Here is a 12,013-nt window from a genome sequence, read left to right as displayed (position 1 = left end):
GAACCGCAGCATTCGTTTAACTACAGGGCCTGCCGTGTCCCAGAGAAATGAGCCATAAGCAGTTAAAGACAGGAAAAACACTTAGTAAATACAAAGCAAAAGAAAAAACAAACCAAACCACATGTGCATGGAGAAGGAAAGCGCAGCATGCAAACCCCAGAGGTAGCCCCAACACCTGACAAGTCTTGGTGATCCCAAAATTCAGAAAACAAATTGCCATCACCATTGGGAGCAGGCATTGCAAGATCGTAAGAGCTTATCCAGGCAAAGCAAAGTTCAGAAGTTGCTTTAGCTGCCACCACAAGCAAGAATAAGATGTATCAGAAGAATGTGCAATTTCAGAGCAGTTAGGTATCATGGAAACATCAGACTACTGAATAAAAATAATAATAAAAATACTCTTCGGAGTTTAAAGGGAATACAGTCAACTTAAAACATACAGAAAATGAAAACTGGGTAAACTAGTACAAAACATTCAAGATATTCTTATTTGTACTTTATATCATCTTAACACAAGCTGAATTGTCAAATTTAAATAAACTGTCCTACTTATTTGTATGAATCATTCACATTACAAGAGCTGTAAAAAAAATGAGGAATATGCATTTTTAACAGAAACTGATCTTGGCATAAGACAGATATAATAATAACAAAAAGAAAGCCTCTAGCTATGCCTCCCATTAAAATCCTGAAGGACTCTGATTCTCATTACCTCGATTTTTCATCTCTGACTAGTCTTTCCCATAATCTTGCTCCCCTTCTCTACCTCCTGGCAGAGATTTTACCAATATCAGAAATCCATCTTGCATCCAAATACTTCCACCCACAGATTACAACAGGAACAATTCAATTAGCTTACATTCCATTTTTGGAATCTTGTAAGAATCCTGCAAAACTAAGCCCACATTCATCACACGGGTTTTTTTCTAAGAGTATTTACAATTCTTGCTTTAAGTCAATGACAGCCCTGTTCAGAACCTCTACAGAGTAGGTCCTTCAGAATTTAAAAATTAAATTCAGCATTAGTTTCAGTGGCATAATGATGACAGACAGCACTGAAGAGAATTGTTGCAGAGCACGACTTTACTACTTACCAGATGAAATGAACTGTACAGCTTGCCTGTACTGAGGCCCCTTACAAGTAATATCTGAGATATACTGAAATATCTGAGGGACCGTCAGCAATATCGCACCATTTCTGCTAAATCCTCGGTGAAAGGCACCAATATTTCAAACAAGACAATCGTCTGAATTGGAGGATGATCATCTTGAGAAGGCCTTACCTATTCTGTCACTACCTATTTAATTTTGGAAATGTGAAGCTATATAGTTAAGAAAATTAATGTCTTGGAACCAAAAAGCAAGAAGAATGCCAAATTTTCAGTTGTCAAACGGGAGCAGTTTCCAGCTTCCTGAACACACAGAATACAGTCATACTGCCTCCAACTGCACAGTGAGCTCCCTGAAACTGCAGTAGATGTGGATGTACTATAGCCCTGGCTACGAGAAGCATGGTAAATACATCTCGAATTAAGCACGTTAATATTAATTGCAAAGACAGTAAGACAGCAATTGCATAGCGACACTGCAGGAGGAGCAGAGCCCCAGCACATCTGTGGGTACAAAGAAACTGTTAACAACCCCAGAAGTACCCAACAGGATCTACATCTGAGAAATTCCTAAAGCTTTCTCCAAAACACATACATACATAAATATTTCAAGGAGCCTTCCGAGACAGGCAGGAGCTAGAACCCATCATTATCTTACTTCTGCCTGCTGGCCTTAGATATCAGCAAAACTGGCGTGAAAGCAAACAGCTTGGTGTGTCTCTAGATCTGCACAAACAAGATTCATAACCACAAACCCTGCTCCCCTTAGAGTTACAACCTCCTGATGAAGCAGCGCATACATTAGTTTAAGCAAGGAACCACACACACGGACTGTAAGAACCACAGGACTACAAAATCTTATCTTTATTTTTCTTCAAATCTAACCAATTCAGAACAGGAAAAGCATTTAATTCAAAAGCATTACCACCATTTGCAAAAGAGATTGAGCATTTAAAGTAAAGAATTCTAAGCATCTGCTAGGAGATAAAAATTAATAAAGTATCTCAATATGACAAAGCAAACAGTTTAGATCCTAAGTCAACTTTATTTTGCATTGTGGATATTATCGGCTGTAATTCACAGCTAAGAATGCAGCTGGAGAAAAAGCTTCTCAGGCTTATCAAGATTTTTAAAATTTAAAGTGTCACTACTACTACAGGCAAATAACAGCAACAGCTTAAAGACTTTTGCTTTGTTTGAATCAACAATTCTTGACTTGTCGTTTTTTCTCAAAAGAAAAAAATCTGCCCAAAACAAATTACACATGCTAAATCAGCGGATAGTAATAGGGCAACTTTTTTGGAGCTTCTAAGCCACTTTTGTGTTAGTTTTGCTTCTGTCTCTGACAACAGAAAAATAAAGCAGAGATGACCAAACACTAGAGCACAGCAAGTTCAACAAATTTGGAGAGAGATTATGAGATGGAGACAGGCAGAAAAAGAGAAAAAAAGGATAAAGTTAAAGCACATTGAAAAGGGAAATGAAACTGTGTCAAAATTGGAATGAAAGCCTTCCCCCTGGCCAAAGAGCTTTAGAATCTAGATCCTTACCAGAAGTAACATAGTAAACAGAAGGCCAGCACTTCATACACTAGTTTTCTTTCAAATGCTAACATATTTGAATTAACAGAAATAAATACTAATTAATAAAAGTTATTAAAACAAAAAAACTGTAGTTGAAAGAATAAACTTTGGTAAAAGGTGGGCAATGTAATTTTCTCTGGCAAATAAAGCCCAATTTCTAGGCAATGGACAATCCTGCCAGTAGCAAATTACCCCAATACGTTGTGTGGCTGAACCCACAGGAGTTGTAAGTATAACAATTCGTATCAAATCTCAGTTCTCATTTCCCAGGGAAAATCACAACCAACTCTCAAAAGTGCTCTCATAAATTTTGCCAAAATGTCCTATCCAGCTCACTTTGGTGCAGCAAAAAAATAATTTTGAGAAGATGTTACTCAAGCTTGATTTTTCATATCAATAAAATCATATCAGTAAAAGCAGGCTCAGAACCTGTTTACGCTCGAGCATGGAAGTGGAACCTAAACATTTCAGAGCAATTTGGAACGAGATCCTTGGCACTAAAGAATCTGCAAACCTGCTCCTTTCACAGCACACCACCAGGATACAGCAGAGAGGCCAGAAGGGATGCTTCACATTTGCTAGAAACCTGAAGCGTGAGAGGATTCATAGCAAACAGCCTACTCCATGCAGTTATATCCTACAAACTCAAAGAGCAATGAATTTAAATAAACTTAAAGGAAAGTAACTCCCAGACACAAACAACATGTGAGGAATTCTAGTGATACTGATAGACAATAACGAGGAATAATTTGCCTTCTTGCACACTGTGATTGTTTCAGGTGCAGCAAAATCAGGAACTCACCTCATCGTACTGTGAGTAAAAGAAGCCATTAATTTAGAAACAAACAAACAAAAAAACAACCCCACGACCAAACCCAGAACTTTTTTTCCTGTGAAGTATGTGAAAGTGAAGATCTCTAACTTCTGTTTCAAAAAAAATACATTACTTATAAAGGATACGGTCTGTACCAGGGAACAACGTTCTTCCAGTCAAGAGTTCAGCCATAATGCATCCCACTGACCAAATATCAACTGAACAAAATAAAATAAAAAACAAAACAACGTAATGCAGAAAAATAAAGTCTCAATAGAATCACTCTACCCAACAAACAACTTTATCCTTAAATAATCTGATAGCATTGAAACGGAGATACGCTGCAAGCTAACTGTTCAGTAACTATGTCGTCTGAGGCAAATTTTCCTTCCACAGCATAACGTGCACTGAACACCAATGGCGAGGAATCTACACAATCAAAGAGGAAGAAACCTGTTCAAGACAACTCTGAGGAATGAATTTGCATATGGCCTTACATAAATTCTACCCAAACAGCCACCACTTGCAGATACAAGACAGGTCCATATACATGCAAGAGGAAAAGAGAAAAGAAGGAAGAGTAGTGAGGTATGAAATCAGAGTAGCACATTATTTTCTTTGATCCATATGCTCTCCTGTACAAGAACTATTCTCAGAATTTGCTTTTCTTCTCTGTGCCTGATCTGGAGGTATTGTAGGAAAGCATGATGTGTTGCTGAGAAGATACTAGAAACTGTGAGGAAGATACAACTGTGAAGAAGTGGCTAGGAAGAGAGCAGAGGAAAGAGATTTGTATACTTTTTAGCATTTCTTCACGCTGTAACTCCAGGCATTTTTCAGTATATTCCCAGATACATTCCATTCACTTACTTTAAAAATCCCTGTGCTAGGAAAAATAAGGGATAAATGCTGACAATATTTTGCTGAGTGCAATTTCAAAGGTTCTAGTTTAAAGAAGTCTTGTGAATGCTATCACAATGATTCTTAATTTACATCTGGTAGACGACTGTGGTTCAAATACTAATCTATGCGTTCCTGCTTTTAATCACCCTTACTCAAGTCTAATTACCACGACTGCCAACGTAGGCGATCAAATGGAAAGGAGCATGTGCAAAGGACAACCTCTTCTTCCCACAGTTCAGGAACCGAAAAGCCTCATGTTAGTTAAACGCATTACCTGTCTGGTTGTAATGCATCCAGTTCAGCATGATCTCAGGAGCCCGGTACCATCGGGTAGCCACATACCCGGTCATCTCATCATCCGTGTGGCGGGCCAAGCCAAAATCCAGGATCTACAGAACAGAAAAGACATACACCAACCACTGCAGTGGAAAAATGCAAACTAGTTAGAGCAAATATCTAGGCAGTTATTGGATTGGGTGGAGGAGAGGTGGTGCAACTGCAAAAGCAGATTATGAAACTAAATTTCACAACCTATTAAAAGACACTACAGAGCACGGGACTTGACAATAAGAATTACCTCTGGATATCTCCCCTCTGAAATAACTAAACCCAAACTAAAGCTGTTAACTCTTCACTTTCATGATTCATCAAAAGCACAAGAACAGATACAGAAAAAAACATCCTTACAGCCCTTTACAGCTGGGAAGGACATTATTAATTCGGGCCACAAAAGTATTTCTATACGGAATGATTTTGTCCCTTTTATTCCAAGGGACATCCCCAAGGCAATCACTCAAATCACAGTCAAACCAATGAGACCTTGGGATACCTTACCTTCAGCTCACAGTCTTCATTTACAGCTAGGTTACTAGGTTTTAAATCCTAAAAAAATAAACAACATCAGCATTAACAGCAGTATATATGTTGTTTTACAAGTCTAAAGTATATAAAAATGTAAATGCAGATAGAAAATAGATTTTTTTTTTTTTTACTGGCTGTAAATATCAACTCTCGATGCAGGGAAATGATCCCAGAGTCGGCTTTCTCTTCTGTGGTCCTCAGAGGTGTCACACAGAAGCACAAACGCATACAGGCTTACTGCAACACCAGCACTGTAGATGCTTATTTAACAAACAGAGAACCTACTTCACAAAGATACAAGTCAAAACCAGGCAGGAACAGAAACTACGGATTTTGACAACTGCTTCCCATGCTTAACCTTTTGACTGTTTAGCCGAAATAATTCTCAGAAATTTTCTTCTTGTTTCTATAGGTGCTGCACTGTAAGATTCTGCGCTACATTTTTAAAAGACATTAGTTCAGTACAGGAAGCAATCTTAGGATAAATACTCACCCTGTGTATTATGTCAGCTGAATGGATGTACTGTAAGGCAAGATGACAAATATTATATAACAGTCCAAGCAGCATCCTGCTCATTTCTTCACCAGCCAGTCCTGCCCTACCCCATCCCACACAATCCAAATGCGTAGCTTGGCTGCAGAAGGAACTGAGTGTGTCTCTCTACGGGTTCTGAGTAGGCAGATGTTTCACTTTGTCTCTCCCTAGGAACACCCAGGAGCTCTGCCACCACAGGTGGAACAACACAAGTAAACAAAACTGAAGGAATGGAATATTCAGAGCCAGAGCAGACTAGAGGGCACAGCATAATTCATAATTTTCCAGACTCTGCCCATAGGAACGCATAGAAATATCTTCTTAAATGATGCACAGCTTTACTGATACAGAGCCCCAAAAAGGTATGAAGGGAAGGAACAATAACAGGGTATCCTACAATACGTTAGGAAAGTTTGATAAGCCCCACTATGGACTCGTATGAATCTCTGAGGATATGGCATTCATCAAGAACTTCCACCTCCAGTTGACGAGCTCTCAACATCCAGGTAGGACAAGCAAAAGCACCTTAAGTCCCCGAAGAATCTGGTAAATGAGGAACTGCACATGATCATCAGTGAGTTTCTGGCATTTCACAATGTTGTTCAGATCTGCTCCCATAAGGTGTGTCACCAAGTACCTGCAAACAAAAGGAAACACACGGGCTCTGAAGCAATCCCTTCCACCAGGATCAGGATAAAATTTCCCTATGAAGCTCCAGTAGCAAGGCTGACTGTCCCAAAGCATGTTGCTGAATGAAATATAGCTCATGACACTTTAAATAACATGGCAGATTAGTACGTCAATTCCTACAGCACTGGTCAATAAATCCCAAGTGAGTAAGTTAGAAAAGTCCAATAGTTTAGGATCTCCTAGTATCTTTCGTGTTGGAATTCAGAATTATTTGAGAATGATGGCAGATAAATTACAGTGGCAAATGTTTCTATAGTATCTGGGAGATGCAAGGAAGATACAAGAGATGTTTTGTTGCAGTCTTCAGAGAAGTTACCTACACATCATTGAATTCTTCTAGGGACTTGGCAGGGGTGAACACATCCAACAAACCAATCACCTAGAAAGAAAACGGTAAAGTGAAAAAGCTGTGAAATACATTCATAGGATAATATGATAGTTACTAAGATCCTTCGTGGAACAGAAACAACTCATTCCAGTAAACGTTTCATTTCCAACTACGTGAATCATTCAGATATAGACAAATTAGTACTCATACAAGATCAGAAACAAACATTTAATTCTTGTGTAAAAAAAAAAAATTAAGGTTCAAAATATACAGCTGTCTTTTCACACCAACCATCGACTCAAAGCATATAGGGAGCCATAATGAAAGGCAGGTGTAAACACTGGTTTAGAACAGCTTCTAATTCAGGAAATAAATGGATGAGAGAAACAAAAAAAAAACAATCACCAGACAAAACTGTTTCCTTCCTGCTCAATTCTTAGTTATACTGCTGACTACATACTAAAATCAGAATTGGGAGACTGTATTTGTTTCACTTGTATTGAGTAATGGCCAGAAAAATTGAAGGATTTGTAACACAAGCAATGAATAATAATGACTACAGCAGAAAACAAGCCAGGAAAACAGTGCAATGCAGTGAGGACCCAATTTTCACAAACAGCTTCACGCTGTCATCTGTATTTTCCGCCCAAAGAGCAGGTACTCCACCTTTCATTTTACAGCTAAACTGTTCTGTCAGTAGAGCGTAAAAGGATATGCCTGTGTCACTTTGTGGAAAAGAAGAACCATACCTTATTATCCCATAATTATCTTCTGGGTCACCTAAAGCATTTTTAACAAAACTCCATCTGGTCCATAAAGTTTATTCTATTTTTCACTGAAATGTACTTTTAAACCTTATTTTCCTTGTCTTAATAGCAAATAACATTTTATGAAAATATGAGATAAAGGGCTAGCTACTCTTCATCCACTTCCAAAAAACTCCTCTTCCCTTCTCAAGTCAGCATCTCACTTGTCTCGGATACACAAGCATCACACACATTTCAGCAGCTTCAGTAATGGTTTCAGCATGCACTGAAACCAAGAGGTGGATTCCCACGTTCCCCTTCGCTCCATCCTTCTTATCCCATTTTTTACACTTGTCAAGGATGTCAGAGTCAATTGAGTTACCTTTAAGCAGAGAATTAAGGACAAAATCTTTTGGGAACCTAGACTGTTTTTGGTAAAGAGAGCAAGTGCGAAGGAAATAAAAGCCCCTGTCTAATCTATATTATAGATTACATTTGATTGAGGAAACTGAGGAGAGAGAACACTTTCCTGCCTTTCTTGCTATACATTGCAGCAACTCTGCTTCTAGATGGACATCTTCTTCAAGCTGTAATGTTCACATCTATCCCGTATAATAATTCTCACCATTACAGTTTCTTTCTCCACTGGACTCTTCTGGTTTTACAGAAAAAAATCAGCATTATCCACCCAGTTTAGCATGGAGGGACAATTTGCCTTTGCTATCTAGAGTTCAGGTTTTTTTCATTTTTATCTTGCTACACTGTAAAGCACAGTATCAAACCATCCCTATCTTTCATCAAGTTTCACAAACAAATACAGTTATTCTGCACCACATCTGACTCACTTCTAAGGAAGTGTGAACACCAGTAGATTCAGAACCCATCTCCTAACCTTCTGCTTTCCCCTCCCAGCATTTTAGGATGTCACAAAGCTTATTAATTTCTTCATATGACAACAAACCCATTTGCTCTCCCATCTGCTCAGTGTTGTGCTTTATGCAAACTAACAAGGCTTCCTGGAACTTGAAAATGTAACACAGGCACTCTCAAGTGCTCTGCAGGTCCATTTATTTGCTCAAGATAATCAGGAACCAGACTAGAGCCAGGATATAGAAAACGATTCTATGCTCAAGCTCCTTCACTGCCATACCTACCACATCTGCCGGTTTGTTCTGTGCCACGTAAAACCGAGTGTTTTACTTCCGAACCAAGTTATGAATAGTCAAGACACTATCACTAATAACCCTGCCCGAATTGGCTCTGAACATCTCTGCATCTGCAGGATTTTTAAACCACAACCTAGATAAACTTCCCACAGATAGCTGACGGTACGATGAACTGATAACAAATATGTCTATATATAAACAACTTAACTTCCTTTTATCACCTACTCTCAAATCCAAATCTACATAGGCTCTTTGCAACACTAATCCAAAAATATAAATCCAAAAATATTCATGAATGTCAGACACAGAACTGTTGTAGCGCCAGTTGCAATCTAATTTTAATTGCTTAACATTATTAGCTTAGACAAAACACATTGATATGCTGATTTTTTTTTTTTTTTTCAACAGATATTCAAAGCTTTCCTGTTTGGAGAATGTCTCAGCTTTGAGAAAAGGTCCAGAAAAAACTCTAGGGGATAGATGGATATTAAGCAGGACCAAATGCTACCTCTGCTGTTGAGACAATGGTATCGTACAGAGGCACTGAGAAAGAATTGTTGACAACAGCACATATCGGCATCAAAAGTTCCAATTATGTGAGCCACACTAAAAACAACAAGATTTACGGGATACCAGCTGCTGACTGCGGCGGTTAGAAGCCACAACACACAACCACCACTGCCACAACAGAAGTTCTGAACAGACCAAAGGAGAAACTTCCAACAAAGTTAACGCTTGTCTGCCTTTTTGTGCTAGATTAAAGTCCTAGGTTTGCTCAGCCCACTTCCAAAAGAGAACTTCCCTTCTGCTAAGTTGGGGTTTGCTTGGAGAAAAAAAAAAAAGAAGGCAAGAGCCTTCCTTTCCTCTTGACATTCTGACAGCTCTGCGGAGGGCAGGTGATGAGACTTTTTGCTCTTCTGCATGTCACATTTGCTCCAGCCAGCACGCGATATGTCAGTGTGTTAACGCCACAAACACACAGAGCTGGTCAACCAACTCTTTTCCATACCAAAGGGAGGTTATATCACAAAATAGTTCAACATAACTTTCCTCACATCCTATTTGGTTTCCCTGTTGATGATTTCAGCGGATGGCTTGTATGAAAAGCCATCTGACCTCCACGCACTCCCCCTTTTTTCCTCCCTATTTTACCTGCGGGAATCTTGTGAACATCTACTCCACACTCTTCTGACACAGGCAAGCCAAAACAAACTATTATGAAAAACATTCCAGAAGACACTAAAAACAAATTTGGAGATTTTCTTTTTTTAAATAAATTTTTTAACATAACAAAAACCACAGCTTCCTACAGCAACCAGGTAGGAGAATTTAAGTGACATCACCCATGTCCTAAATCCTTAAGAGAGCATGAACCTGCTAAGCAGTAATTTCCAGATTATTCTAGAAAATATTTTTTAAATACAAAATTGGTCACGTGGGTTGTGGTTTTGGTTTTTTTTAATCTACATGCTTTTCTACAACCACAATCTCTTGGACTACTGCAAGCTTTGTATTTCTATTAGAAAAACCTATGCAACAAGACCCTTAAATGCAATCATGCCGGATGCTCGCTGGATAGTTCAACTTTTCATACCATCTTCTTCAACTTACATTTTCGTGTTTCATGTGCTTGAGTAGCCGAAGCTCTCGGTAGGTCCTTTTGGCATGGATGATAGACTGAAATGGTCGGGACAGCTTCTTTACAGCCACACGCAACCCAGTTTTTGTGTCAAAGGCAGAACTACAACAAAGAGTAATCAAATTATCAAAACGAATTCGTTACAAACACCTTCAAATCCACTCTTAGCAACTCCAGATAGCAGCTACCCAGACAGGGAATCACAGTCCATGCCATTTCTCCACTTTTGCAATGAAAATAATTTCAAGGTATCCTGGTACACAACCTGCAGCCCCACCCAAAATCCCCACATATTTACACCACTGTTGGTTTCTACAGAAAACGTTCAAAAGACTAGTCTTGTTCACACAGTAAAGGGAAACTCTGTAGAAAAAAAAAGTGTTTATGATTTTTCTCTCTAAAAACAGTTGTGCTCTTAAACATAAATATGGCAATAAAAGTCTGGAGAGAGGAGGAGTACTTGTAAATATTATCTGTATTCCTAAACATATTTTCATACACCACACTTCATCACAAAATGCTATCCTTTATGGTTTAAGTCCATACAAAAATCTAAGGCCTGTGCCTAACAAAATCAACTACGAAGACTGTCAATCAACACCGAAGGTGAAATCAGACCTCTCTGGTAAATCACACCTAATCCTGAACTCCTGTTATACAAAAATCCACATGAATTAAGTGATATTTACCGGTATATTGCTACAACTTGTCCCTTTAACAGAAACTTATACATAAAACCTGTACATATAAATAATTTTTCTTCTTAGGACCCATGAAGACTAACTCCAGCCTTCCCTATAAGGGGGCACCCGCACACACACAGTGGAAACAGCTCTCTGGAAAACATACAAAAATGCAGCTAGACAGAAGGTCACAGGAGCACCAAACTGTCACAGCTGAATTACTCGAGCTATACCACAGTGCCTCAAAGAATGCCCGTTATCAACCACTTCCACACGGGTTATCCTTTACACCTCACTCAGCCTGGGCGGACAAAAGAAGCCATTAAGCATTCAGGTTTTAATTTTGATTTCAAATGATCTTCAGCAAGTCTTCATACACCCCTAAAATACTGATATTTAAGCTGCAGCACTTCAGGAAACAGAGAATTCAATTTCTTTTTAAGCTTCATGTACACCATTTTGCAATATACAAACACACTTAATTCAGGCTGTCATTAGATGACAATATTTTAATGATATTCAAGGTGTTTTCTAGGGCTTAGAGCAAATATAAGATTAGTCATCATAACTCCACACATGCTGTTGTGAGTTAGTCATGAATCTTTACCAGCTTTCAAACATTCTGAGCACAAAAGGCAGCACAGAGCAGGATCTCTTTCATCCTAGAAAGAAGGGCATCCCCTACACATCAACCACCTTCACAGCCACCCCGTCAGAGCTCTCTCTCGGTTTCCATAAGATTCTCTTCAGAGATTTCAGAGCCACCAAACATATCACAAGCTATTTCAGAGTCCAAAGGAAATTCAATTTCACCTTCTTTTTAACAACATTTTTGGGGTCAGATCACATTACTGTTCCACTCTAGTAGGTGTACAGCCTCCAAGGAGAATTGCAATCAGCAGCACTGAGAAGCCACTTCACCAGCACAACGACATTGTGCACAAGCCCCGGAAGGA

General features: G+C 38.9%; 1 protein-coding gene across 1 annotated transcript in view; it reads right to left on the bottom strand.

Annotated features, from left to right (window-relative positions):
- MAPK14 (mitogen-activated protein kinase 14) overlaps nucleotides 1-10,476 on the bottom strand; it is a gene marked incomplete at its 5' end in the record, with an annotated part of 16,545 nt that extends 6,069 nt beyond the window's left edge. The window contains 7 exons of the mRNA XM_010075696.1: nucleotides 3,653-3,724; nucleotides 4,684-4,798; nucleotides 5,244-5,291; nucleotides 5,764-5,793; nucleotides 6,331-6,442; nucleotides 6,816-6,874; nucleotides 10,347-10,476. Of these exons, the coding sequence (XP_010073998.1) occupies nucleotides 3,653-3,724; nucleotides 4,684-4,798; nucleotides 5,244-5,291; nucleotides 5,764-5,793; nucleotides 6,331-6,442; nucleotides 6,816-6,874; nucleotides 10,347-10,476 (566 nt within the window). The remainder of the gene's footprint in view (nucleotides 1-3,652; nucleotides 3,725-4,683; nucleotides 4,799-5,243; nucleotides 5,292-5,763; nucleotides 5,794-6,330; nucleotides 6,443-6,815; nucleotides 6,875-10,346) is intronic.
- Between the last annotated feature and the right edge of the window lie 1,537 nt (nucleotides 10,477-12,013).

The sequence above is a fragment of the Pterocles gutturalis genome, unplaced genomic scaffold (assembly GCF_000699245.1).
Source record: "Pterocles gutturalis isolate BGI_N339 unplaced genomic scaffold, ASM69924v1 scaffold44062, whole genome shotgun sequence".
Classification (NCBI taxonomy): domain Eukaryota; kingdom Metazoa; phylum Chordata; class Aves; order Pterocliformes; family Pteroclidae; genus Pterocles; species Pterocles gutturalis.
The sequence above is the reverse complement of the archived record's forward strand: the minus strand, read 5'-3'. Positions and strand labels throughout refer to the sequence as shown.